The sequence below is a fragment of the Garra rufa genome, chromosome 15 (genome assembly GCF_049309525.1).
Source record: "Garra rufa chromosome 15, GarRuf1.0, whole genome shotgun sequence".
Classification (NCBI taxonomy): domain Eukaryota; kingdom Metazoa; phylum Chordata; class Actinopteri; order Cypriniformes; family Cyprinidae; genus Garra; species Garra rufa.
In genome coordinates this window covers 15,716,156-15,742,915 of record NC_133375.1, presented here as the reverse complement: position 1 = coordinate 15,742,915, position 26,760 = coordinate 15,716,156, and the positions used below count along the sequence as shown (strand labels likewise).

At 43.6% G+C, this 26,760-nt stretch overlaps 1 protein-coding gene across 1 annotated transcript in view; it reads right to left on the bottom strand.

Moving 5' to 3' along the window:
• Positions 1-1,422: 1,422 nt before the first annotated feature.
• Positions 1,423-26,760, bottom strand: part of cacna2d3a (calcium channel, voltage-dependent, alpha 2/delta subunit 3a) — a 290,790-nt gene continuing 265,452 nt past the window's right edge. Inside the window, exons 31-37 of the mRNA XM_073818644.1 lie at positions 24,309-24,384; positions 14,150-14,202; positions 10,657-10,712; positions 6,162-6,276; positions 5,283-5,395; positions 4,987-5,069; positions 1,423-2,115 (exon numbers count right to left, since the gene is read on the bottom strand). Coding sequence (XP_073674745.1) covers positions 2,020-2,115; positions 4,987-5,069; positions 5,283-5,395; positions 6,162-6,276; positions 10,657-10,712; positions 14,150-14,202; positions 24,309-24,384 — 592 coding nt within the window. The 3' untranslated portion in view covers positions 1,423-2,019. The remainder of the gene's footprint in view (positions 2,116-4,986; positions 5,070-5,282; positions 5,396-6,161; positions 6,277-10,656; positions 10,713-14,149; positions 14,203-24,308; positions 24,385-26,760) is intronic.

The window sequence follows — 26,760 nt, the reverse complement described above, 5'->3', positions numbered from 1 at the left end:
CAACCATAAGGACTTTGGCCTTCAAAATCCTTACCTTAGCTGTAACTGCTGGCAGAAGTAGGAAAGGAGGAAATTGCATTCAGGAGTACTGGGGGCCATTCATTTGCTGAAGAATCCACCGTTAGGGACCCTCCGGGGCAAAAAGATCCACTTTCGTCTTCCCAAAACTAAGATAGATGGTCCGTACCACTGCTGGATGAAGCTGCCATTTTCCTGGTCTTGGGGCCTCCCCTGGAAAAAAGTGTAGGCTGCTACATTGTCCTCTCCCAGCAAATGTACAGCCATCAAGAACACCCACATCTGAGCATGCCCATAACCCAGATTACAGGCTTTCCCATATAAGGATGTTGAACTTACCCCACCTTGGTAATTTATGTATGGTATGACTGTTGTGCTGTCTGAGCAAATAATAACCTGCTTCTCTTTAAGGTGAGGCAGAAAATGGATCAAGGCTTGAAATACTGCCTCCAGCTCCAAAGTATTTACGTGTACTTCTTTCTACAAGGCATCCCATTTTCCCTGTACTGGACTGCCTCACGAGACTATGCTTCAGCCTGCCTGTAAGGCATCTGTTTTATAGTCTCTCAAGAAAGTAGGAATGGGGTGGCTTGGATTTAATTTGGAGCCTTTATCTGAACTCCAAGGTACTTAGCATCCATGGAAATTGAGTGGATTGGCTCCAGTGGAAGAGATATCGACTTGGAAAGTGTGGGGCTGGAGATTGATAACCACCAGCAACTGTTTCTTCCACCTGACATTCGTGTGTTGAAAGAGACTGTGTCCTACGAAAGGACTGCCAGACTCCTTGGCCTGCTCTCAGCTGATATCCATAGACCACACTGAGAAGCTGTAGCAAGCCCATAAGCTGTTGCCCCTGCCAGGTTGCCCAGCTGTGTCCTAGGAAGTGCAGTAGAACTAGGGGCCTTCCATGAAGACTGTAACTCCGTTACCAAATCGGCATTGGCAAACCCACCACTGACAGCTCATTAGGGTGGCGGCATGAATTTGTGACATTGAAAACCAAATTGAAATTTTGGTTGCCGCTTGTGAGTGTATTGCACAGTTGAAGCAGAGATACAAACCAATTGCCTTAAACTCTGTATTTTTTCCTCACTGTGCCTGTGTGAAAACAGAAAAGAAAGCATTGTGACACAGCGCGTGGTATGGATCGGGATAGAGACTGCACAGTTTACAGAAGCGGTTCCATGTGTTTATTTCACAAGCATAGTGTGAAAAGTGGCAGTTCACTGGTAGGGCCGCATAGTCAACACATAAATCGTAAGCTTTGACTTTACATCGTATGCAATTTACTTGTACAGTGAGAGTTAGTATTTAACAAAAACATTGCTGAAATCGCAAAGTATAATCGCCCGGCTATACTGCTCTTGTCAACATCTGACAGCTTGTCAAGTGGGAGGGACCCTATGAGGTTTTGAGAAAGATACCAAATATGAAATACCTTCCTAAAGGCTGTAACAAACCATACTGTTGAGGACAGGGAATTAAGATTTTTAGAGACATAGGCAGAGAATGGCAATGCACACAAAGATGTTGCAAAAAATGATATAGTCAAACATCAACTCACTTTTTATTTCAAAAGTATACAAACTGCATTATCTCTTATTGTAAGGCAATGTTCATTTAGAACATTTACTCTTTTTTTACACTTACTATTGCATTATCACAGTCATTTGGCTGAAAATCATAAATAATAATACTTATTACAGAACAAAAAGTCAATTTTATGACAATTGTGTTTATTTAAGAATTGTACTTTAATTGTATTAATAAGCACAGTTATCAGTCTCTTGCAGCCTTGTTTGTAAAACTTTGCCTATTAACTCTGTGTACATAAAATACCAATATTATTAAAAAGAAAAAAAGCTGTATGTAGCTGTCTATTACGTGATTTTAATTTTTTAGCTTTCAATGTAAAATAAATAATTATATAATGAATTTTTGCATGCTGGACTGAGTCAAACTGACAGAGGAGGGCATAAAGGTCAAAGTCTGTTTTCATCACCTGGGAAAGATGATGACTATCAGGACTAAAAGAACTGTAGCTGTTAGTGATGGTGTCAAGCCCACAGAACCACCACACTCCATTGAGTTTTCCTGCAGATGGATCAAACAGAGACAAAATGACTTAGTAACAGAACCTGGAAAATTCTTTAGGAAGCCATCAATGCACATCTGATTCCAATGTTCATCTATATTCATATATACAGTCGTGGCCAAAAGTTTTGAGAATTACATAAATATTGGAAATTGGAAAAGTTGCTGCTTAAGTTTTTATAAAAGCAATTTGCATATACTCCAGAATGTTATGAAGAGTAATCAGATGAATTGCATAGTCCTTCTTTGCCATGAAAATGAACCTAATCCCGAAAAAAAACTTTCCACTGCATTGTTAAGAAGACTTCAGGGCGTTCAAGAAAGTCCAGCAAACGCCAGGATCGTCTCCTAAAGAGGATTCAGCTGTGGGATCGGAGTGCCACCAGTGCAGAGCTTGCTCAGGAATGGCAGCAGGCAGGTGTGAGCGCATCTGCACGCACAGTGAGGCGAAGACTTTTGGAAGATGGCCTGGTGTCAAGAAGGGCAGCAAAAAAAGCCACTTCTCTCCAAAAAAAAAACATCAGGGACAGATGGATCTTCTGCAAAAAGTATGGCGAATGGACTTCTGAGGACTGAGGCAAAGTCATATTCTCCGATGAAGCCTCTTTCCGATTGTTTGGGGCATCTGGAAAAAGGCTTGTCCGGAGAAGAAAAGGTGAGCGCTACCATCAGTCTTGTGTCATGCCAACAGTAAAGCATCCTGAGACCATTCATGTGTGGGGTTGCTTCTCCTCCAAGGGAGTGGGCTCACTCACAATTTTGCCCAAAAACACAGCCATGAATAAAGAAGGGTACCAAAACACCCTCCAACAGCAACTTCTTCCAACAATCCAACAACAGTTTGGTGAAGAACAATGCATTTTCCAGCACGATGGAGCATAAGGCAAAAGTGATAACTAAGTGGCTTGGGGACCAAAACGTTGAAATATTGGGTCCATGGCCTGGAAACTCCCCAGATCTTAATCCCATTGAAAACTTGTGGTCAATCCTCAAGAGGCGGGTGGACAAACAAAAACCCACTAATACTGACAAACTCCAAGAAGTGATTATGAAAGAATGGGCTGCTATCAGTCAGGATTTGGCCCAGAAGTTGATTGAGAGCATGCCTAGTCGAATTGCAGAGGTCCTGAAAAAAAAGGGCCAATACTGCAAATACTGACTCTTTGCATAAATGTCATGTAATTGTCGATAAAAGCCTTTGAAACGTATGAAGTGCTTGTAATTATATTTCAGTACATCACAGAAACAACTGAAACAAAGATCTAAAAGCAGTTGAGCAGCAAACTTTGTGAAAACTAATATTTGTGTCATTCTCAAAACTTTTGGCCACGACTGTATATTCCAAAAAAAAAAAAAAAAAAAAAAACGGAAATGACACAGGCTTCTCCCAAAAGATAATAAGACGATGTACAAGAGGCATCATTGTGGAAAAAAAAAATATTACTCATCTTTTATTTACATTTGAACAAAAAGTGGCATGTCCAAAATTATTCATACCCTTTTTTGGCTATTACAGCAATCAAACATTTCCTATAATTGCTGTTCAGCTTTTTGCATGTCTTTGCCCATTCATCTTTAGCGATGAGCTCCAACTCTTTTTGGAGGGTCTCCTTGCCATCACCCTGATCTTTAGCTCCCTCCACAGATTCTCAATTGGATTTAAGTGAGAACTCTGGCTGGGCCACTGCAAAACGTTAAAGTTTTTGTCTGCTAACCATTTCTTCACCACTTTTGCTGTGTCTTTTGGGTTGTTGTCGTGCTGAAATGTCCACTGGTGCCCACGGCCAAGTTTCTCAACAGACTGGCTGATACTGTTGTTGAGAATTTTGATGTATTGCTCCTTTTTCATGGTGCTGTTTTGCTGTTATTAGGTTCCCTGGTCCACCGACTAAAAAAACACCCCCAAAACATTAGGTTCCCACCACCATGTTTGTGTCACGAGCCGAAATGAGGTCTGGGTCCAAATGCAGGTGAGGAGAATATTTATTAAATAAACACAAATAAACAAACAAATAAACAAACCAAAGGCCAACACGGCACACACGACAGGGTTTTGACAGGAGCAGGATACACAAACACTGTAGACAGGAACAGGAAACAATCCAAACTCAAAGAGTGGTGGGAAAGGGGAGACTAATATAGTGCTGGGTGATAGGAGACAGCTGTGTGATCAGGGAATGACAGGTGTTCGTGATGAGGCATGGAGTGTGGAGGGAAAAGACAGCGACATCAAGTGGAGAAAGGAAAACACCGCAGCCCAAACCCGTGACAGTTTGACAGTGGGGATGGTGTTCTTAGGGTTGAAGGCTTCTCCTTTTTTAAGCCAAATGAAGGCTACATCATTGTGGCCAAACAATTCAATATTTGTTTCATCTGACCTTAAAACAGAAGCACTGTCGCCACTGGAACTTCAAAACATTTAGATATGGTGTTATAGCCCTTTCCTGACTTGTGAGCAGCCACAATTCACTGCCGCAGGTCCTCAGTGAGCTCCTTTGTCTTAGCCATGACTGTCCACAAACCAACAGCAGAGAGCTTCTGTTTTTCATCCGTTGAGTTGATTTAAACAGCTGTTCCCAGTGAATCAGGGTAATTAGGATGCTTTAGAACAGCTTGGACTATTTGGAATGGTATAGAACTTTCGATTTTCCTATAGACTGTGAGTTTGCAAAGGGTATAAACATTTTTTTCTACAATGATGCCTCTTGTACATCGTCTTGTTATCTTTTGGGAGAAGCCTGTGTCATTTCTGGTCAAAAACTTGCTGGTTGAATAAAAGTAACTTTAAGTCAGAATTTGCAAGGGGTATGAATAATTTCGGGACTGTATATAATATCCATTCATTCAGCTCAGTTTGATTTGTTTTTGTACCTCATGATGAAAGGGATGGCATGTGTCTGGTCGCCTTCTGTCCTTTTGAAACTTTAACCGTTCACATTTTAGAGATTCGTTATGTGCAATGAAATTAAGGAAACATGACAAAGGACAGTTGTCAAAACACAGCAATACAGAGACCAAAGAGAAAAGAAAAAAAATCTAAAGGCATACTTCTGTCGGCTGTTTGTAATTAAAATTAAAAGTATTCTCTAAATCTCTGTCTCCTTAGTGGCATATCAGTGTCAATTGAAATAAAGGGTCTAAGAAAACTGTCTTTTTGTTAAGGATATACATAATTTCGACAGGGTCCATGTTGATGGGTCCAAAGTCACTGCAGTCACATGTATTGTCAATGACCACCATGAAAAGATTACTGCTGGGAATCTGTTGAATAACAAATGATCTAGGAAAGGACAAGAGGGAAGACAGCCAATTAGACTCAAATGATTTTTTTATCTGTTATCAGTTGATGAGAGTGTCCTCTGCAGGAAGAGCTGGCAATATTGTAATCTGTATGTAGGCTGACAAATGTTCATATACTGGACATGTATGCATGTTTGCATGAATCCTGCACACAGGATAATGATTTAAGAGTAGTGTTTTTTTTTCTCCTTAGCATATTCATCTTCTCTCTTATATTAGATAAAAACTGGTAACAGAAGTCACTAATGTAGAAATGAGGTAACACTTTATTTTGATAGTCCGCTTTAGACATTCTACTAACAGTAAGCAACTTTGCAACTAAATGTCAACTAGCAGTCATTGGAGTATAAGTAGACTGTCTGCTTAAAATCTTCTAATACTTTATTTTAATGGGTCCACAATATACAACATACTAACTATAAGAAAGTTTGCAAGTATATGTCAACTAATTCTACTAACCCTAAACCTAACCTTACAGTCTACTCTTAAAGTTAGTAGACATGTAGTTGCAAATTAATGAGAATTAGTTGACATGTAGTGCTTATTTGTGGCAAGGTATGAAAGATATTTTGATGGGAAAGTGGTATATAAGTGTAACTGTAGTCTATTAATCAAGAGATTAACAATTTTATGTGAGTGAACACACTATATAAAGGTTGTCTGGTATCTTTCAGCTGACCCCAACTGTCTTATGTATATGTCCATGTGTTTATGTGATTGTATGTTTGTCTGAGTATTGCACATACTTTACACAGCTTTCACAGTCAATATTCCCGACGGTCTCTTTAATGGTGCGCTCAGACACGAATCCTGGATACTCTTTATCACAAGGAACCAACATAGTTCTGCCTCCTCTCTGAGCTAGAGAGAAAACAGAGAGATACATTGTTCTTTAAATGTTTTTTTTTTTTTTTTTTCTGTGGCAGGGCCTATCTGTATTACTTTAGGAGCAGAAAATTCTGAACATAAGTATACACAGACATGATTTAGTTTCTAATTGAAATGCCACAATTCTCACTATAATACCATTCAGTACGACACCCACGATTCAATACACGCTTGTGAATTGAACTGATTTGGATTTTTTTATTGTGTTGGTTTTGCGTTTTTTTTTTTTTAAACTATAGATTTTATTTATTTCTTGTGGTTATATGAATGAATTTCTGAGGGGAACTGAATGTCCTCAGAAAAGTTTAGATCACATTTCCTTTTCATCAAGCTGACTAAAAAGTGACAATGATTTCAGAGTAAAAAATACACTCAACACCTCATCACACTGCTAGCATTTTAAAAAACATGGCGCTCCCACTTAAAACAATAATAAAAAAAAAAATGCTAGTCTCTGAAAACTGTCAGAGAGTGAATTCACATTTTCATTCAGCCCGTATGCTGTTTTTGTTCAGTGCAGATGTTCTATGTAGCATAATTTCATGCAAACAAAAGAACGGAAACCAGACAGGGAATACAAGAACACACACACACACACACACACACACACACACACACACACACACACACACAAAAAACTAGAATGAACAGGAAACGCTTTGTAAGGGCTGCAAAGCTTGCACAATACTCGTTTGTGACCATGTCTATGCCTAACGTCAATAAAAGCTTGCATTTGGATCTGCCCGCTTCTCGCTCTCCTCTCTATGTAACAGAATACTCAGCCACACCAGGATCCAGCGGCTTTTCACCCGGACATTGTCCAGGTATGTAAACAGCTAAGCTGTTGCTAGGGCACGCGATCACTCAAGGACTATGTTCAAGAGCATCTAGATCTCGCATTTTATTCTGATCTGCCGGACTGTGTTTTGATAGACTTTGTTCTTAAGGGCGTCAATCTGCTGCTCAGGGGTGGAGTGGGGCACTAAAATCCACCAGGAAAATTCTGACCGCAAGTCACGTCACAGCTGCTGTTCCTGAGCCACATCACGTCACAGCTGCTGTTCCTGAGCCAAGTCACGTCACAGCTGCTGTTCCTGGGCCAAGTCACGTCACAGCTGCTGTTCCTGAGCCAAGTCACGTCGCAGATGTTCCTTCAAAGTCAAGCCTAGTAACAGCTGTTCCTCCAAGGTCAAGTCAAGTCATAGCTGTTCCTTCAAAGTCAAGTCCAGTCGCAGTCGAGTGTCCAGAGCCAAGTCATGTCTCTTCTGAGTGGCCAGAGTCTTGTGATGTCATGGCTGACCTCCCAGAGTCTCGTCTGACCAAACTCCCGTCACTTCACAGCTGGTCTTCTAGAACCAAATTATGTCTCATCTGTTTGTCCGGAACCATATCACCTCACGCTTCCTACCCACAAACAGAGTCCCCTGTCCACGACGCTCCCCATCATGGGAATTGCTCTCCTGTGTTTGGGCTGTGTACACCACCACCGAGTCTCATGCTGCAGAACCTCTGGAGGCAGCTTCGTCTACTTCGGCTTCCTCCATGGCTACGAGGGTCGGCGCAGTTTTCCCAGAGGTGATGGCTGAGGCTGCGGAACCTCGTGAAATGGGGATGGCTGCGTCTGCTCCTAAAAAGGTGGTAGCGCCCTGTGACACATGAACTCTCTGTCTGTCCTGTCAAGACTATGGCGGCAGTCATTGAACTCTCTGCCCGTCCTGTCATGGCCATGGCGGCCGTCAATGAACTCTGTGCCTGTCCAGCCACGGCTAGGGAGGCCGCTCGGGAACTTCCTGACTGTCCCATTGTGTCTCTATCTGCGTTATGTGTTTCAGCTCCGTCTGCTCCACCCTGTTGGGATCCTGCTCTGTCTGCTCCGCACTGGTGGGCTCCTACTCCGTTTGCACCGCCCTGGTGGGCTTCTGCTTCGTCTTAGTGGGCTTCTGCTCCGCCCAGGGGGGTTCCTGCTCTGTCTGCTCCGCCCTGGTGGGCTCCTGCTCTGTCTGCTCCACCCTGGTGAGCTTCTGCTCTGTCTGCTCCACCCTGGTGGGCTCCTGCTCTGTCTGCCCCGCCCTGGTGGGCTTCTGCTTTGTCTACCCCGCCTTGGTGGGCTCCTGCTCTGTCTGCTCTGCCCAGGGGGGTTCCTGCTCCGTCTGCTCCACCCTGGTGGGCTCCTGCTCCGTCTGCTCCGCCCTGGTGAGCTTCTGCTCTGTCTGCTCCACCCTGGTGGGCTCCTGCTCTGTCTGCCCCGCCCTGGTGGGCTTCTGCTCTGTCTGCCCCACCTTGGTGGGCTCCTGCTCCGTCTGCTCCATCCTGGTGGGCTCCTGCTCCATCTGGTGGGCCTCAGCCTGGTATCTGGCTCTGGTGGTCTTCTGCTCCACCGTGGGGATCTTTGCTTCCAACTGCCCTGCTGTGGGGGCCCTCAGGCTCCGCCCTAGCTCCCTGATCTGCCGGTCCTGCCTCAGTCCCTAGGTCCTCCACCCCCACATGGACCTGGCCCTCCATCCCTCCCCCGTTCCACCACCCTCCAGGGTTATACTGTATTTGGAGCATCTGGAAGCCGCTCTTTGGGGGGGCTATGTTACGAACCCTGCCCATGTCCTTCCGTCCGCTCACCACTGGAGGTCACCCGTGCATTTCATTGACTCTTACATCTCACTGGTACACATCACCCTGGACTCCATTTCACATGTGCCATTGCAAGGTTTGCACTTTCACCCACATCCAATCAGGAACTGTATAAATACTAGGTCACCACAGACACTCACTGTCGAGTATTGTGTTAGCTTCACAGCCCTTACAAAGTGTTTCCCATTCATTCTAGTTTTTGTCTTGTTTTTCCATGTTCTTGTATTCCCTGTCTGGTTCCGTTCTCCTGCCTGCCCTTTTGGATTACACCTTTGTTTAACCCCCCTGGATTACATTAGCCAGTGTTATCAACCCTCTCCTGTCTGGACTACTCTTTTGTTTTGGCTATATCTGTTTGCTGTTGCCCGACCCTCTGCCTGTTTATGACCATGTCTATGCCTACCGATAATACAAGCTTGTGTTTGGATCTGCCCGCTTCTCGCTCTCCTCTCTATTTAACATTAATAATATGATTACTTAAGAGTGGGGAGAAAAAGTGAATAGAAAATAGAAAATGGTGACATTTTATACCCGATGTCAGCCCTGTTGCAACTAGAGCGGGGGGGGGGGGGGGGGGGTTAGTCATGGAATACCCCATGTCAGCCCCACTGCAACTGGAGCGGTTAGCCAAGCTCAGGCCCAATTATACAGGGTACTAGACGGTGCTAAATTCCCTTAAATGAAAGCAAAAGCAGTTGAAGATCTGGAAAACTATCCTACGTGTTTTTGCAGTGTTCAGCAATGTAGCCAATCACAGACATATCTGTTGATTTTGATCTGTTGGTTTGTGCAGAGAGTGAAAGCTAATACCGCTTTGCAGGATATTGAGGCACCAGCACGATCACTTGGATTTTTTTTTCAGCGGAAGTAACTTAAAATTATCCGTGTTATTTGTGTGCACTCAACAAATAATCATAAACAGTGCTTTTATAAAATAAAGTAAGCAAACATGATGTGCTTTCTGCCGCCTCGTTCTCGAGCGCTTTCTTTCATTATGTAATCCATAAAGAATTTCTCTCTAAAGGCGCGTCCAAAGAGGAGATTGCGAGTCAGGATCTTTTCGACACTGACTCAGAATAAACTAGTTTATTAATAAATAATTCAAATATGTCCTTACTCTTTCCCTCTGACACATTCATTGTTATTTATTTTTGCTGGTGCTTTGTGGCAAGTTTCAGCCTATTGTGTGCGCTTGAACGTGGATCTCTTCCAGCTGCGCTGAAGGACACCAAACACCGTCCGAGCCTGGTCTTGAAAGTGAAAGCGACATCTCATGTTGTTTCCACCAGTGCTGCATTTTTTTTCTTTACCATGTATGTCTAAAATATAAAAATAAGGAGAAGCCTAAAACAGGCCCGATGCCCGGCCCGTGTCTGAACTACGAAGTGAAAATTGGCCCGAAGCCTAGCCCTAGGGCTGTAAAAAAAGTCGGGGACAGTCGCCCCGGGCTGAAATGCGGCAGTCATGGAAACCTAGGTAATGAGGCACGCAATTATCCACATAATATTACTGTTAGTGCACAATCGAAACTGTGACTGAGCATTACAACTGAAGTCATACAGTTTGACACCTACTCAAATGATGAAGACAACTAGTGTATTTTGACATGACTGACCTTGAGCCATGGGCACATAAAGTCTGACAATCTTCTGAAGTATTTACTTACATATAATGTGCATAGAGATCTGATATCATCAACACATCACATACACAGTCTCATAAACATACCCTTAATGGTGAGGTCAGAGTACCACCAACTGTACAGGTTAAACTCAACCAGAAATCTGCAAAGGCAAAAGAAAAGAGAACAATAATAAAAGTTGGTACTGAAAGAGATGAATGCAGGGGTTAAAGTAAATAAAAATCCTGAGCCTGTACTGTTTTTTTGGAGGGGGGGGGGGGGGGGTGGTGGACGTTCTCGAGCTCACTCATTCAATCCCACAACGCACCGCAAAAACAAGTGTACAACCGATGAACACTCAACAGCTAGAGATAACCCATAATGCACTGTGAGAGTCTCACGCCGACTGAATTCGCGATCCGCGTCTCACCAGAAGATGGCGCCCGCAGCTGAATCATCCATCCGTTCATTTTACAATGCGCTCGTCCACTGCGTAATACAGCGTACAACAGGTACAAGTTCGTTGTGAATTGATTCATAAATTGTTTAACTAGGGTTTATACATAATTTCAAGATAAATCATTTAATCTTATTACCGGAGCTGCCCATTTGAAATGATTATTAAACAGTAAACACACTATTCAAAAGCGGCAGTCCTTCCGGTGCACTTAGTGTCCGAATTCACTCACTCGTTTTCATTCACTCCTTCAAGTGAACTGAATGAGTGGACTAATGTAGGGAATAGTGAATAGGGTATAGGGGGCGATTTCGGATACAGCCTAAATCATGACGAGCAAGCACTTTCTTACCGCTGCTGGCATACAGTAGCTTCCTCGAGCAAATCGTGCAGAAACAAGCCCCGGGCTCTCTCAGTCTCTTGCACCAACTGCCAAAAGGCTCGCCATCTCTACTTTCTTCAATCCACGCCCAGCGCCATTTATTTTTGAGTCCTTTAATTATTGTTAGGACATCATCCCCAGGCTTCATAAACTTGCGCTCCATTTTTTTTTCTCTGACAACGCTTACATGACATTGGCTGTGTCTAAATTCAGGGTCCACATCCTTCGGAGGACTCATTTTAAGGATGCTACGTCACAGCGCCGCGACGAAGGCTGTCCAAATTCATAGGATCCTTCAAATGCGGCCAACAAATACGTCCTCCTTTTCCCCGAATTGGAAGGATGGGTCTGGTGGATCCTTTCCCGTCCTACCTATCCCATAATTCCTTTCGGCAGAGCGCTTCCAGAATTTTCAAATAATGGCGGACGATGCGAGCGGTAGAGGAATATGCTTTTCGAGTTTTTGAAACACTGCCGTTTCAAAAAATATTTTTTTACAGCGGTTGTCTAGTTAGGCCTTTGGTTTTAGCGTTAAGCATATTTTTTTTTACATTTGTACGTTTATATGTTAAAAAAACATCACTTTCGTAAACTTGCTTCTTTCTTACTGCCTGTGTGAATATCCCCTTACACACAGCTAATTTCTTGTTAGTGATTGAAAGTGTTTTTAACGCTTTTAGGGACTAAAGAGCAGACCGAACGCTGTCACGGTTGCTAGGCGACAGGATATGAGCAACGGGTAAGGGAGGGAACTGAAAGAAGGGTAGGCTGTCCAAATTCACAGACCCCTCCTCCTTCAACCGGGTAGGACGGATCCTAAGGAGGATGCAGACCCTGAATTTGGACACAGCCATTGACGTATGGGTGTCAATCATACTGTGTTGCAAGGACCCGCCCTTCTCTGCTTCTGATAGGCTTTAACGTTAGTTAAAGCTGCGTTCCTCTCATATGATTGGTAGGTGAAATAAATTGGCTCGAAAATATTAAACCGCATGCGCAGGCTCGAAAAAAAAAAAAATTCCCTCACGGCCGCACGCCGGAGATCCGGCACGGTGCCGGAATACTTTAAGCCCTGTGAATGAATGAATGAATGAATAAATTAAATGCATAGTTAAAATAAAAGAGGCCAAAATAAAGTACAGTACTATTATTTTAATTTGTCCTATCTGTGCTTTCCAAACTGAACCACTTTATCATGTTATAAATGCAAACCATGTACAGTAAATAATTAACTTTGGTATCTGCACTGTAAATTTAATGTTATTATTAAAGCAAATCTGAAAAGATTTTAAAACACTATAGGCATCATACACTTGCTGGCTTAGTAACTGCTTACCGAGAAAAACTGGGCATCAAACAAGTGAGGATCAAACACTAATGCTGGCAAATAGGACAGCCACTGGCTCATCACCTGCCTACCTCCATTCACTACTTTGTATCTACACTCCCTCCAGAAGTCTGAGATCCTCTAGTGAAAGACGCCTCGTTGTACCACCACAGAGAGGCATGAAATCACTTTCCAGAACATTCTCGTTCAACGTTCCTGCCTGGTGGAATGATCTTCCCACCCCTCTCTGGAATGCAGACTCCTTAACTGCTTTCAAGCGACTGCTGAAAACCCATCTTTTTCGACACTATTTGACTCAATAATATTATTAAAAAAAAAAAAAAAAAAAAAAAAAAACTTTGTTCTCCTCTCTTTCTTGATCTTCCCTTTCTAGCCTGTACTCATCTAACAACGCCTAATATATGGTATTTTTGAGCACTTCCTATGTTGATGTGCCTCCTTAGGATGAATCACTTGTTGTATTCCCAATTTGTAAGTCGCTTTGGATAAAAGCGTCTGCTAAATGAATAAATGTAAATGTAAACACTACCAGACTTTCAGGTCCTTCCAAACATAAACATTTAGAATATTTATGCTAAATGTGTATGTATTCTAATATGCATTCTAAAATATCAAACATGCTGGAAATCCAACTGGATGGAATCACAGTCTGCGGCCATCATTCACAATGCAATTATTTTCTGTGAAATCTGTGCGTGGATCTGAAAAAGTCCTTGAACTTATTTGGCTGCCACATTTTAAGTATTCACTAGGGCATTATGTACACAATTGCGCATACATTTCATCTTGGCAGATTTTGTGTATGCGCAAAAGTTTCGAGTTTTGTAAAAACCATACACTAGAACCTGCACAAAATGTTCTTTAGAAATTCTAGTCAGCAAAAGATTGCACATATATGCATCCCCACTCATCTTCCTGCCCAAAATAACCATATATGGAGCTAACAATGCCTAGTTTTACTATGCATATCCTCATCTGCATATGATTTCGATGAGCATTTTCCTATCCACTGCCTATGACACTTAAAAAATATGACATGCTGGTTGTAAATGCCATGTTTGTGCCATCAGATTGCTAGAAACAATTGATCATGCTTGTATTGTTTCAGAATAAAAATATCCGAATATCCATTAAAAAATCTATTTTTTTATTATGTTTTGTCAAAATAACAAAACATTTTAAAGAATGTTTTCACAAAGGAATTATTCCCATTCCTTTCCCACTGCTAACATATTTGTAATCATTTCAAACCAAATGTATGCAGGTTTGTCTATCAAGAGATATATTTTAGGATGTTTCAATATTTTTACTAAATGTCAAACAGACACCTGTTGTATATACTGATATGTGCATGAAAAATGGAATACACACATTTTAATGCCCAAATCTCAAAATATCACAGAAAAGTCTTACATGACGAATTCAGTCAGAAGCCACCGGACAGCTGCGAACAGAGCAAAGTAGGGCTGCAAAGAAAATAACAATATCTAATCAAACACTGAGAGTCACACAGTAGTTTAATTATCATGGCATCATTGTGGTTGGATGTGAGAGGGCCATTATAAGTAAAAAAAAAAAAAAACTTATACTGTCATTTGCTTACTGGCAGTACCAGTATTTCTTTTAATATTCTTTTTTTATATTACATTTTTTACACACTTTCAACCACTGGGAATCACTGGGCTAAAGCATAAAATCTACCTGTTATCCCCAGACTGGGAAAGCACGGCTCTTATGTTCACATTACTGCCATCTGTGTCAACTGTGGAGTGGGGTCTGGGCACCAATAGCCAACTTAGGCTGTTCCAGAACATTGTCAGTTGGCTGGCTTCCTCCACAAACTGAGCCCTGAGTCTTCTCTGTCCCTTTTTTAGAGCGTAGCTTTCACCACATTAATATATGCCCTAAAGCATGCCAGGAAATCTAGTCTTATCAACATTAGCCTGTAGTTATGAGGAATGCTTTCTGCAGGACCTCACAGGACCCCTGGGCAGAGGATGTACATGGTCAATCCGGTGTTAATGAGAACTCTACGGGGTAGTTATTGAGAGTGCACAGGACGTATAAGCCTTGGATCTGATGTGCCAGTGCACAATTGCCATTTTGGGGGTATGAGAGAATTACAATTCCTCTGTCTTGCTGTTCTACTTTAGAATTCAGAGGCAATGTCAAGCCATGTTCCCTGTCTAACCACAGACACTTGGCCTCTTAGCAGTACACTGAGGTTTTTACGCATGATTCTAATAATTTTATCATTGATTATCTGTTCACAAAAAAATCACATCAACATTATATATAACAGTATCAGCAATAGACCCTTTTCACATGTCGTCACGCAACTTCCGTTCTGCCGCGAAGCAGGGTATTCTTACATCTGCCAACATAGTAAAGTACTAACGCTACCAGCATTGAGTTACTTGTGCATCTGACAAATATGGTTAGAGGTTGACTGTCACAGTCTACCCTCGTCCTCATTCAAGGCGAGGCGTCTGGCATCTCAAGCGCATTTACAGGGTACAGATTGGCGAGATTTGCTGCTTGAAGCCGAGGAAGGATTTGAAAATGCAGCAATGTTTTTATTACAGTTAGATGAAGTTTGTTAGATATATTTATCAAATAAACACATGCTTGTGCTACTTAAATATCAATAAAATGAGGTCTATATTTTTCTGCTTTATTTTAATAAACATGACACAATATAATTCATAAATAAATATTAACTATATTAATTTCACATAAAAAGCTAAAACGATTTGTGAGCATTTGTGTAAATAAATATAAAAAGAACATCATAGCTGTTTTTTAACATTGCATATAGCCTATATACTTCCGACCAGGAAGTATAAAGCACGTGCGTTTGAAGCTGGCGTCAGCTTTTCACTCATTTGAAGCGCTCTGTGTTATTGTCTGTCTGTTGCATGTCTGCTGTTTTTCTGTGCCAGTTTGCACAACTTTTATTTGAGTAGACATGTCAACCAAGAAAGGGGGAAAGAGTTTTGAGAAAAAAGCGGTTGAGCGGCCCCACAGAAAGTGTGTTCCTCCCTGCCAACGTTTTATTGTTGGTGGGGATACACACAATCTGTGTGTGGTCTGCTTGGGTGCGGAGCACGCACAGTCAGCTCTCGAGGGGTCTGGCTGTTCGCAGTGTGAACGTCTTCCACTGCGGGTGCTCCATTCCCGGAAAGCTCTCTTCGAGGAGGGAGCTATCACCAGCGTTCCTCGAATGGAGGGAATGGAGACGGGTGAACCCCTATCTCCTTCCTCACCTGGCGGATCGATTGATCTCTTGCTGGATGAGGAAGCCCGTGCTGCGGTTCCTTCCTACCAGGAAGAGGTCATAACGCTTCTTCTGTCTTCCTCCAAGGAGGTTGATGTGGAGAGCGTTGGTGAAAATATTCAACCGCTCCCCCGGTCCCCACAGTATGAGGAGCTCTTGGAGGTGGTGACTCGTGCGGTCGATAACTTAAACATAAATTGGCCAGCACAACAATACCATGAGCCGCAGAGAAGCAAACTAGATGAGAGCTTCCTGCGGACTAAGTCACCACCCCCAAGAAGGTGCCTTCCGTTTTTCCCTGACCTCCATGCTGAGGTTTCGAGGTCATGGGAGAAACCATTCTCAGCCTGCTTGTTCATTCCTTCTTCCGACTACTACGGTAATGTCGGGGGAATGGACAAGTGTGTCTACAAGATGATGCCACGGGTTGAGCAGATGCTGGCTAGCTATCTGTCACCCGGTTTGGCATCATCTTTGAAGGCCTTCCAAGCCTCTCAAAACAACTTCAAGCTTGTTGTGCAAGGGGTACATGGCAGCGGGTCAGGCCGGTGCAAGTTTGCATTAGATGTCCATCTTGCAAGCATACCAGGCCGACCTGCTCAAGGAGTTAGATGACGGCCAGGAGGTAAACATATCGGAGTTGTGCCGCACAGCAGACCTTGCTCTCTGTGCCACCAAGGAGATCGCCCGCGCTGTTGGGTGGTCTATGGCAGCCCTGGTGGCGGCGGAGATGTATCTGTGGCTGACCCTGTCCGATATGAAAGAAAAGGACGCCCTGCTTCAGCCTTCTGGCCTGTTTGGCGACTCAGTCAATGAAGTCGTCGACAGATACCAGGAGGCTAAGAAACAAGCGGCGGCGTTACAGCGTTACCTCCCCCGCCGTGTCTACTCCTCTGGGGCTGCTAGACGGGAGCAGTCCCAGCTGTGTACCAGGTCCTCATACCGGGTGACACAGAAAAGGAAACCTAGAGGGCAGGGCCAGCAACGCTCCAAGCCAGGGGCTTCGAAGACTAAGCCCGACCTGAGGGTCGTGCTTCAGTCTGAGAGGTTCTCGGCTAAACGGCCCTGACAATCATGGCTCAGGGCCAATGAGGGCAGCCCCTCTCGGGGAGAAACGGTTTTCACCACAGTTCATGGTGCCCGTTCTTCCTCGAGGCCCTCAGGAGATCAGTCAGCTAACCCTGCCAGTGTTACAGGGCGCGGCAATCTCCTGCGAACATCTCTCTCTAGTCTCTCCGCTCGGAAACGTAGCGGAACTAGAGGGTTCGCCACCCCTGAGGGGGTCCTCAGAGAAATTGATTCAGGTGTCTCCTGCCAGCCAGCTGTTACAGGTCACCGAATCAATACCTCTAGTAAAACCAGAAATCAGTCTCGAGAGGCTGGTACTCTTAGTAGGCTTTCTGGCAGCGTGGAAACTACTGCCGAATGTATCTGCTTGGGTCCTGCGCACTGTAGAGAAAGGTTATTATATCCAATTCGGCTTTCCGCCACCACCTTTCGACGGGGTATTCCCTACTCTGGTGAGCCCCGAGCAGGGTCTGGTAATGGAGCAAGAAGTAAATTCTCTTCTGAAGAAGGAGGCCATCGAGGTGGTCCCTCTTCCAGACAGAGAGGCTGGGTTCTATAGACGGTACTTCATTGTTCCCAAGAAGGATGGAGGGCTGCGGCCCATCTTAGATCTCAGACGGTTGAACCACTCAGTCAAGAAACTGAAGTTCAGAATGTTAACTGTCAGCCAAGTCGTGTCTCAAATCAGGTCCGAGGACTGGTTTGTCACGATAGATCTAAAGACGCTTACTTTCACGTCCCCATCCTTCCTCAAAACAGGAAGTTCCTGAGGTTCGCTTTCAGGGGCAAAGCTTACCAACACAGAGTTCTTCCTTTCGGTCTAGCACTCTCACCCCGGACTTTTACAAAGTGTGTGGATGCTGCTCTGGCTCCTCTGCGACTCCAGGGCATCCGCATACTCAACAACATAGACGACTGGCTGATTTTAGCCAGTACAGAACAGTTAGCGGTTCAACATCGAGATGTTGTTCTCGCTAACATGAAAGAGCTGGGGTTGAGACTCAACGCCAAGAAAAGTGTGCTGTCTCCATTACAGAGAACCACTTATCTAGGTGTCGTATGGGATTCGACCACGATGCAGGCACGTATGTCACCTGCTCGGATCGAGTCGATCCTTACTGCAGCGAATGCAGTCAAGCTAGGCCTGTCACTCACTGTCAAACAGTTCCAAGTACTGTTAGGTCTTATGGCAGCTGCATCCAACGTGATACCTTTTGGACTGCTGTACATGAGACCGCTACAGTGGTGACTCAAAACCAAGGGGTTTTCCCCGAGGGGGAAACCATTCCGCAAGATCAAGGTCATGCGGCATTGCCTACGTGCCTTGGACATGTGGAAGAAACCTTGGTAGGCCTGTCACTCACTGTCAAACAGTTCCAAGTACTGTTAGGTCTTATGGCAGCTGCATCCAACGTGATACCTTTTGGACTGCTGTACATGAGACCGCTACAGTGGTGACTCAAAACCAAGGGGTTTTCCCCGAGGGGGAAACCATTCCGCAAGATCAAGGTCATGCGGCATTGCCTACGTGCCTTGGACATGTGGAAGAAACCTTGGTTTCTGTCTCAGGGCCAGGTGTTGGGAGCTCCTTGTCGCCGCTTCACGCTAGTGACAGACGCATATCTCGCCGGATGGGGTGCGGTCATGAGTGGCCGCTCCGCCCGCGGTCTGTGGAACAACTACCATTTCTCGTGGCACATAAACTGCCTAGAGATGCTGGCTGTGTTTCAGGCCCTGAAGCAGTTCCTCCCAGACCTGAGACACTGTCATGTGCTGGTCCGCATCGACAGCACAGCGGTAGTTTATTACATCAATCACCAGGGGGGTCTGCGTTCACGCCCAAGCTGGCATACCAGAGATCCTGTGGTCATAGTGAAAACTTCTCTCATTAAGAGCAGTTCACATCCCTGGACGTCTCAATGTGGGAGCAGACCTCCTGTCGAGGCAGGGGCCGAGGCCCGGGGAATGGATGCTTCACCCAGAAGTAGTAAAGCAGATTTGGAGAGTGTTTGGCCAGGCTCAGGTGGACCTCTTTGCAACTCGAGAGACATTGCAATGTCCCCTCTGGTACTCTCTAGTTCCTGGACGCTACGCTACAGACGTGGCCGAGGCTTCGTCTGTACGCCTTTCCCCTGATCGCTCTGCTCCCGGGAGTTCTGGAACGAGTACGCCGGTACAGGGTCCGTCTCTTGCTAGTAGCCCCATACTGGCCGGCCCGAGTATGGTTCTCGGACATAATCGCCCTCCTCGATGGCTCTCCATGGGAGATTCCCGTCAGGAGGGACCTCCTCTCCCAGGCCGGGGGCTCAATTCTTCACCCCCGCCCGGAGTTGTGGAAACTATGGGTGTGGCCCCTGAGGGGGCATGACTCAAAGACACTGGTCTCTCAACCGAGGTTGTCGAGATCATTCTTCAATCCAGAGCTCCCTCTACGAGGAAACTTTATGGCCTTAAGAGGAATCCGTTTACTGCGTGGTGTAGACAACACCAATTAGACCCAGTTCACTGCCCGATAGGTACAGTACTGGAGTTCCTGCAGTCTCGCTTTTTTTCGCAGGGCTAGCCCACTCCACCCTGAACGTGTACGTGGCGGCTTTATCGGCCTACCACGCCCCTCTCAGTGGCCTATCAGTGGGTAGAAACCCCTTGGTCATACGATTCCTCCGCGGTGCACTCAGGTTGAGGCCTCGAGTGAAACCAAAGGTCCCCACATGGGATTTCGCTGTGGTGCTCAAAGCCCTCTGTAGACCTCCATTCGAGCCTATAGAGGAGATTTCAGACCGAAATCTTACAATTAAGACTGCGTTGCTTCTTGCACTTACCTCTCTCAAGACAGACAGAGACCTTCAGGCCCTTTCAGTGGCCCCTTCCTATATTGACTTTGCGCCTGGTCTGGCCAAAGCCTTTCTCTACCCGAGAGCCTGGTATGTCCCGAAGGTCCCGTCACTAGTACCACAGCCAGTTACACTCCAGGCCTTTTATCCTCCTCCATTCGTGGAGCCCGACCATCGGAAGTATAATTGTATGTGTCCAGTGCGTGTACTGGACACATATGTCCACAGAGCTGCCATGTGGCGTAAGTAGATGATCAGTAGATGGATCATGGATACCATTTCTACTGCATATGAGTCCTCTGGCCTGCCATCACCCTTGGGGGTCAAGGCTCACTCAACTCAAGGTTTGGCTGCCTCTAAAGCTCTGGCAGCAGGTGCCCCTATCCAGGACATCTGCAGTGCGGCGGGTTGGTCCTCACCCTTAACATTCGTCAGGTTCTATGAACTTGACCTTAGAGCCACTCCTGGCTCCTCTGTCCTTGAGTGACAGATATGTGTCCCTCATGTTCTGGCAGTTTCCCAGGCCGAAGTGTATTCTCTCCCTCTTGTTCTGGCAGTTCCCCAGACAGAGGTGTAATACCACTCTTGTCCTAGCAATTTCCCTAGGCAGAGACTTTATCCCTCCTTGTCCTGGCAGTTTCCCCAGGCGGAGGTGTATTTCTCTCCCTCTTGTTCTGGCGGTTCCCCAGACTGGGGGTGTAATACCACTTGCGTCCTGGCAATTTCCCCAGGGGGAGATCTTCTAGTGTCCTGGCAGGTTCACCAGGCACTCCTTTTATGCCTCTTGCTCTGGCAGTTTCCCAGACAGAGGTGTATTACCATCCTTGTCCTAGTGATTCCCTAGGCATACTTTATCCCTCGTGTCCTGGCAGTTTCCCCAGGCCGAGGTGTATTTTTCCCCCTCTTGTTCTGGCGGTTCCCCAGACAGAGGCGTAATACTACTCGCATCCTGGCAATTTCCCTAGGTGGAGATCTTCCAGTGTCCTGGCAGGTTCACCAGGCACTCCTTATGTCCCTCTTGCTCTGGCAGTTTCCCAGACAGAGGTTTATTACTACTCTTGCCCTAGTAGGCACACTTTATCCACGCATCCTGGCAGTTTCCCAGGCCGAGCCATATATTCTCCCTCTTGTTCTGGTGGTTCCCCAGACAAAGGTGTAATACCACTCTTGTCCTAGCAATTTCCCTAGGCAGAGACTTTATCCCTCCTTGTTCTGGCGGTTCCCCAGACAGAGGCGTAATACTACTCGCGTCCTGAGACTTTCTCAGTGTTCTGGCATGTTCACCAGACACAACTCTTTCCACCTTTGTCCTAGCGGTTTCCTAGGCAGGGAATTCTGGAGGCATGGGCATCTCGTTCTCCATAGCGTTCGACCCAGCTTTTTTATGCCAAAAAACAATTAAATTTAAAGTGGTGTGAAAAAGTGTTGGCCCCCTTCCTGATTTTTTTTTTTTTTGCATGATTGTCACACTTTAATGTTTCAGATCATCAAACAAATTTAAATAATAATCAAAGATAACACAAGTGAACACAACATGCAGTTTTTGAATGAAGTTTTTTATTATGAAGGGAAAACAAAATCCAAACTCACATGGCCCTGTGTGAAAAAGTGTTTGCCTTCTGGGTCCAGAAGCAGCAAAACAGCCCCAGACCATTACACTACCACCACCATATTTAACTATTGGTATGATTTTTTTTTTCTGAAATGCTGTGTTACTTTTATGCCAGATGTTATAGGACACGCACATACTAAAAAGTTCAACTTTTGTCTCATCAGTCCACAGAGTATTTCCCCAAAAGTCTTGGGGATCATCAAGATGTGTTCTGGCAAAACTGTGACGAGTCTTTATGTTCTTTTTGCTTAGCAGCGGTTTTCGTCTTGGAACTCAGTCTCTATTATGGTGGAGTAATGAGCACTGACCTTAACTGAGGCAAGAGAGGCCTGCAGTTCTTTAGATGTTGTTGTGGGGTCTTTTGTGACCTCTTGGATGAGTCGTCGGAGCGCTCTTGGGGTAATTTTGGTCGGCCGGCTACTGCTGGGAAGGTTCACCACAGTTCCATTTCTGCGCCATTTGTGGATAATGGCTCTCACTGTCAGGGTTCTGCCCTGACAGCCCTGTCACTCTTGTTTTTGTTCAGAGTCTCCATGTTTGTCCTGTGCCTGAGCACATGGTTTTGTCTTTGTTTATGTTGGCCATGTGCTCCCCTTGTCCTGCATCCTCGTTTTCTGTCACCACGCCCCCTTGTTTAGCCTTCGTTGCCTTAGTGTCTTCACCTGTTTTTCTTGTCTGGTCCTCGTTGGTCTTGATTGTCTGCACCTGATCCTCATGTGTCCTGTTCCTTTATATGGTGCTCCTTCCCTCACTTCTCTGCTGGTTCGTTGTGTTTGTTCCTTGTGTGCAAGCTTATATTTGTGACTAGTTATAGTGTTTTTTCTGGTTCTACCTTAGTCAGTCTAGCCTTTCATTTTTTTCTTTTGATGTTTATTAGATGTTTTTTTTTTGTTAATTTTCTCTAGTCTAGTTCCTGTTTTTATTTTTTGTTCTAGTCTTCTAAAGTCTTTTGTTTGGTTGCTTTATTTTGATTTAGTTTTTGCTCTGTTTTTATTTAATTTTTTTTATTCCTAGTTTACCCTTTTTCTTTTGATATTTTGCTCTTTGCATTTGTTGTGTTCTTCTGCCAGTTCTCTATTGTGGTCTTGTTCTGTGTCCTGTTTTTCCCCCCTGGCGGCTGCTTTCAGGACTTGGCTTACTGGACTGGTGGCGACAGCTCTGGATCAGGCCCTATCCGTGGTGCTCCATCTCCCTGACCCTGCCGCCCTGCCTTGTCTGGGTCTGTCTCTGCTGTCGTCTGGTTCCCCTGTTGTCTGTCCCTGCCTCACAGTCAGAACATCCACAATCCTCACCTCCCTGTCTGCACTCCTGTCAGTGTTATGTCAATGTTCCATTCCCACTCATTCTGCATTTGGGTCTTTCTCTAGTGTCCTGCGGTGTCTAATTCCTGACACTCACTGTGGTTCGCTGGAGTCCCAAAGCTTTAGAAATGGCTTTATAACCTTTTCCAGACTGATAGACCTCAATTACTTTCTTTCTCATTTATTCCTGAATTTCTTTGGATCTCAACATGATGTGTAGCTTTTGAGGATGGTTTGGTCTACTTCATTTTGTCAGGCAGGTCCTATTTAAGTGATTTCTTAAATTCCGAACAGGTGTTGCAGTAATCAGGCCTGGGTGTGGCTATAGAAACTGAACTCAGGTGTGGAGGGAGGGCAAACACTTTTTCCAAACAGGGCCATGTGGGTTTGGATTTTATTTTACCTTCATAAAACCCTTCATTTAAAAATTGCATGTTGTGTTTCCTTGTGTTAATATTTAAATTTGTTTGATGATCTGAAATATTAAAGTGTGAAAAACATGCAAAAAAAAAAAAAAATCAGGAAGGGGGCCAACACTTTTTCACACCACTGTAGTTCAATTCAAGTTTATTTGTATAGCGCTTCTCACAAAACAAGTTGTTCCAAAGCAGCTTTACAGAGAATTAAAGTTTCTACAATGTATTTCGTATTAGCTATCAGTTGTGACTTAGTCAAGTTTATGAACATATGGCAGAAATGTACAGTAAAATCAGTTAGGTAATGGCATGTAATCAAACAGACAGTGAAGACTATTTACAGCAATGATTATATGTTGCAATCACTTGCATGGAACAGTACAGATAATTTAATTTACACAGTGCACTCACAAATGAATTAAATAAATTTTCCAGGGAATAAACCCGAAATAAGTGAAAAGTTTTCAAGTATATATTTTGTGTGGACACATAATCGTTATCATACAAATCTGAAAGCAAGCAGTTGCTGCAAGCAAGCCTCCCATCTAAGGCAGATGCAGAAAAACATTTGCAAAATAATCGGACTTTTTTCTGAGAAGTCTCCGTTGTAAAGGCATAACGAAAGTACCAAGGCACTGCTTTGCAGGAAAGCAGAAGTTAGCTGACGTCATTGTAAAAAGGGCCTATAAGGGTAACAGCAACATAACAGTAATTAAGCAGTTCTTGAGTCAGTGCACTGACTACTGTTACGGCAGTTTTGTCTCAAAGAGTCAGTTAATGGTTATACAAATAACTAGTACACAGAACTGAGGAACACGTGTCAATCATGTCTGTAGAGAACTGATAAGCTGCTGATACTACAAGTGTGTGTGTATCAATGATAAATCAATGGATCAATCATGGGGCATAATAAGGATAATCATGGATGAATCAATCATGGGGCATAATAAGAAAAGTTGTTTTGTGTTCTGCTTTAGCAAAAAATAAAAAATGTAGGATCAGAAGAAACTGAAACAAGAAACACATGCAAAATCACAGATGTAATGGCTTTGTGTAGTACTCACGTGTAAGAGTGTGTGTGCTGTGTCACTAGTCTGTGAATACACCCTACAAATGGCCCGGTAGTCATACAGATTTACTCTGAAAAAAAAAAAAAAATCTCACATTGTTCATTCTGCTAGTATTATTGTTAATGCATGTTATCCAGGATTACTATGAAAAATATAACATAAAACCATCCTGTGATGCAAATGTCAATGACAAGCATGTGTGTGTGTGAGTTTGTGCATGAGCTCACTGAACTAATGATATATTAGTCACACTTTAGTTTGGGGACCAATTCTCATTATTAACTAACTATTAACTATGACTTTTGCCTCAGTAATTAATTTTTGCCTAAGTAATTAATTTGCTTCTGATTAATAGTTAGTAATATTAAGTTTAGGTTTGGGGTGGATTAAGGGATCTAAAATATGGCCATGCAGAATAAGGCATTAATATGTGCTTTTTGAGTGTTAATAAACAGTCAATTTGCTAGTTATAGGCATGCTAATGAGCAATAGTTAATAGTGAGAATAATTCCCTAAAGTTTTACCGATGTATTATAACATAAAGAAAATGAACACATGAGTTTGTGCAGTATACAATTACAGTACATCACAATTTATTCTTACAAATTGTTTTTTTCATTACCATAATGACAGTGAGTTGTGTGTATTTGTGTGTGTAAGGCCTTGAACTGGCCTTCTCTTCCATCACATTAAACTGTAAATCAAAGATAATTATAGTCGTTGCTTGCAGCTCTTTCTCTAACTCAACCAGTGATGTGTGCGAAAGAGTCATTTCACATCCATGTGAACATATGGAGGAATATTCATCAGCGCTCTCTCTCGCTCTCTCTCTCTCTCTCGTGCGCATGCGTGAGCGTCTGTGGAGTGAGTGAAGCGTGGCTGTGACAGCGACTGTGTTTTTCCCAACTTACGGTTAGTTTATTTAGTTTCTATTTACTTTTTTTTTTTTTTTGTTTAGTTGTTTGGAAAGTGTTGTTTAGGGGTAGAGGATTTAGTTTCTTTTTCTTGTGTCATTATGGCCAGTGGGAAGGAAGGAGTGGGTTTTGAACAACTCACCCGACGGCACGGTATCAGTGCCGGTCGGGGTGGATTGTTCTGTGGAGGAATGTAGTCTTGCGGTAGGACAGGTGATTGGACATGAAAGCATAAGACCAGCATCTAGAATGAACAGTGCGATGGTTCTTTTTTTGGATGCGGTAGATAAGGTGAACAGGGTTGTTGAACAAGGCATTGTAGTGAAAGATGCACATACTCCGGTTTTCCCCCTTGTAAATCCGTCAAAAAAGATTACTTTGTCAAATGTGCCGCCATTCATTAAAGATGACGTTTTAGAACGTGAATTGTTGCGGAATGGACAGTTGGTTTCGGCAATTAAAAAGATTCCAGTAGGATGCAAGTCGCCGCTGTTAAAACATGTTATGTCATTTAGACGACAAGTGTTTATGGTACTGAAGCAAGGAGTTGAAGAGCTGAACGTTTCGTTCAAATTTAAAATTGACGGATTCGATTATGCGGTTTTTGCTACAACTGAAACAATGAAGTGCTTCAGTTGCAAAAGAGAAGGACATTTAGCTAGAGCCTGTCCTGAAAAAGCAAGGGCAGAAGAGTCAAAATTGAATGAAACTCAGAGTAGTAAAACAATTGCAGAAGATGAAATAATTGAAAGCGAACAAAAATGAAGGTAGAATCGAGAAGAAAATTGTAGAATCAAATTCACAGGAAGAGAAAAATGAACAAGAAACAATAAAAGAGGCTGAAGAAATTGTGTCAAGACAAGAATTAATGGAAATGGCTGAATCCACATTTAAGTTGCCAAACACAAAACGTAAAGCAACAAAGAATGTCCAGAGTGAAAAAGATTCAAAAAGAGGTAACGTCAGAGAGCAAGTTGAGATGAAAAGTATGAATAAAACTGATGCCAATAGTGAGATGGAGTACTCATCAGAATCTGATAGTGAAAAAGAAATTTTTACACAAACAATGACAAATGTAAGAAAGGAGGAGAAGTACGACTTGGGTAAGTTTCGTAGCTTCTTACAAATAATAAAAGGAAAAAGAAATGTGGTTGTTGATGAATTTTTTCCAAATCGGGCTAATTTCATTGAGTCCGCAAGAGAGGTGATGAAAAATGTGGGAGGAGATTGGCTTGCTGAAACTGAGATATATCATCTTAAGAAATTAGTACAAAAGACACGAGCACAAATGAAAAAAGATGACTTGGAAGGATCACAATAATTCTTATGTAGTGAGGTTTGTCTTATTAGTCATATTTTTTATTTTATTTATGGCTGAGTTTAGAATTTCCTCACTAAATTTAAATGGCGCACGAGATGTAAAAAAGAGGACTTCCTTTTATGAATTGATCAAATTAAAAAAATATTGATATATCATTTGTACAAGAAACTCACTCATGCATTAACAATGAACTTGATTGGCAAATGGAATG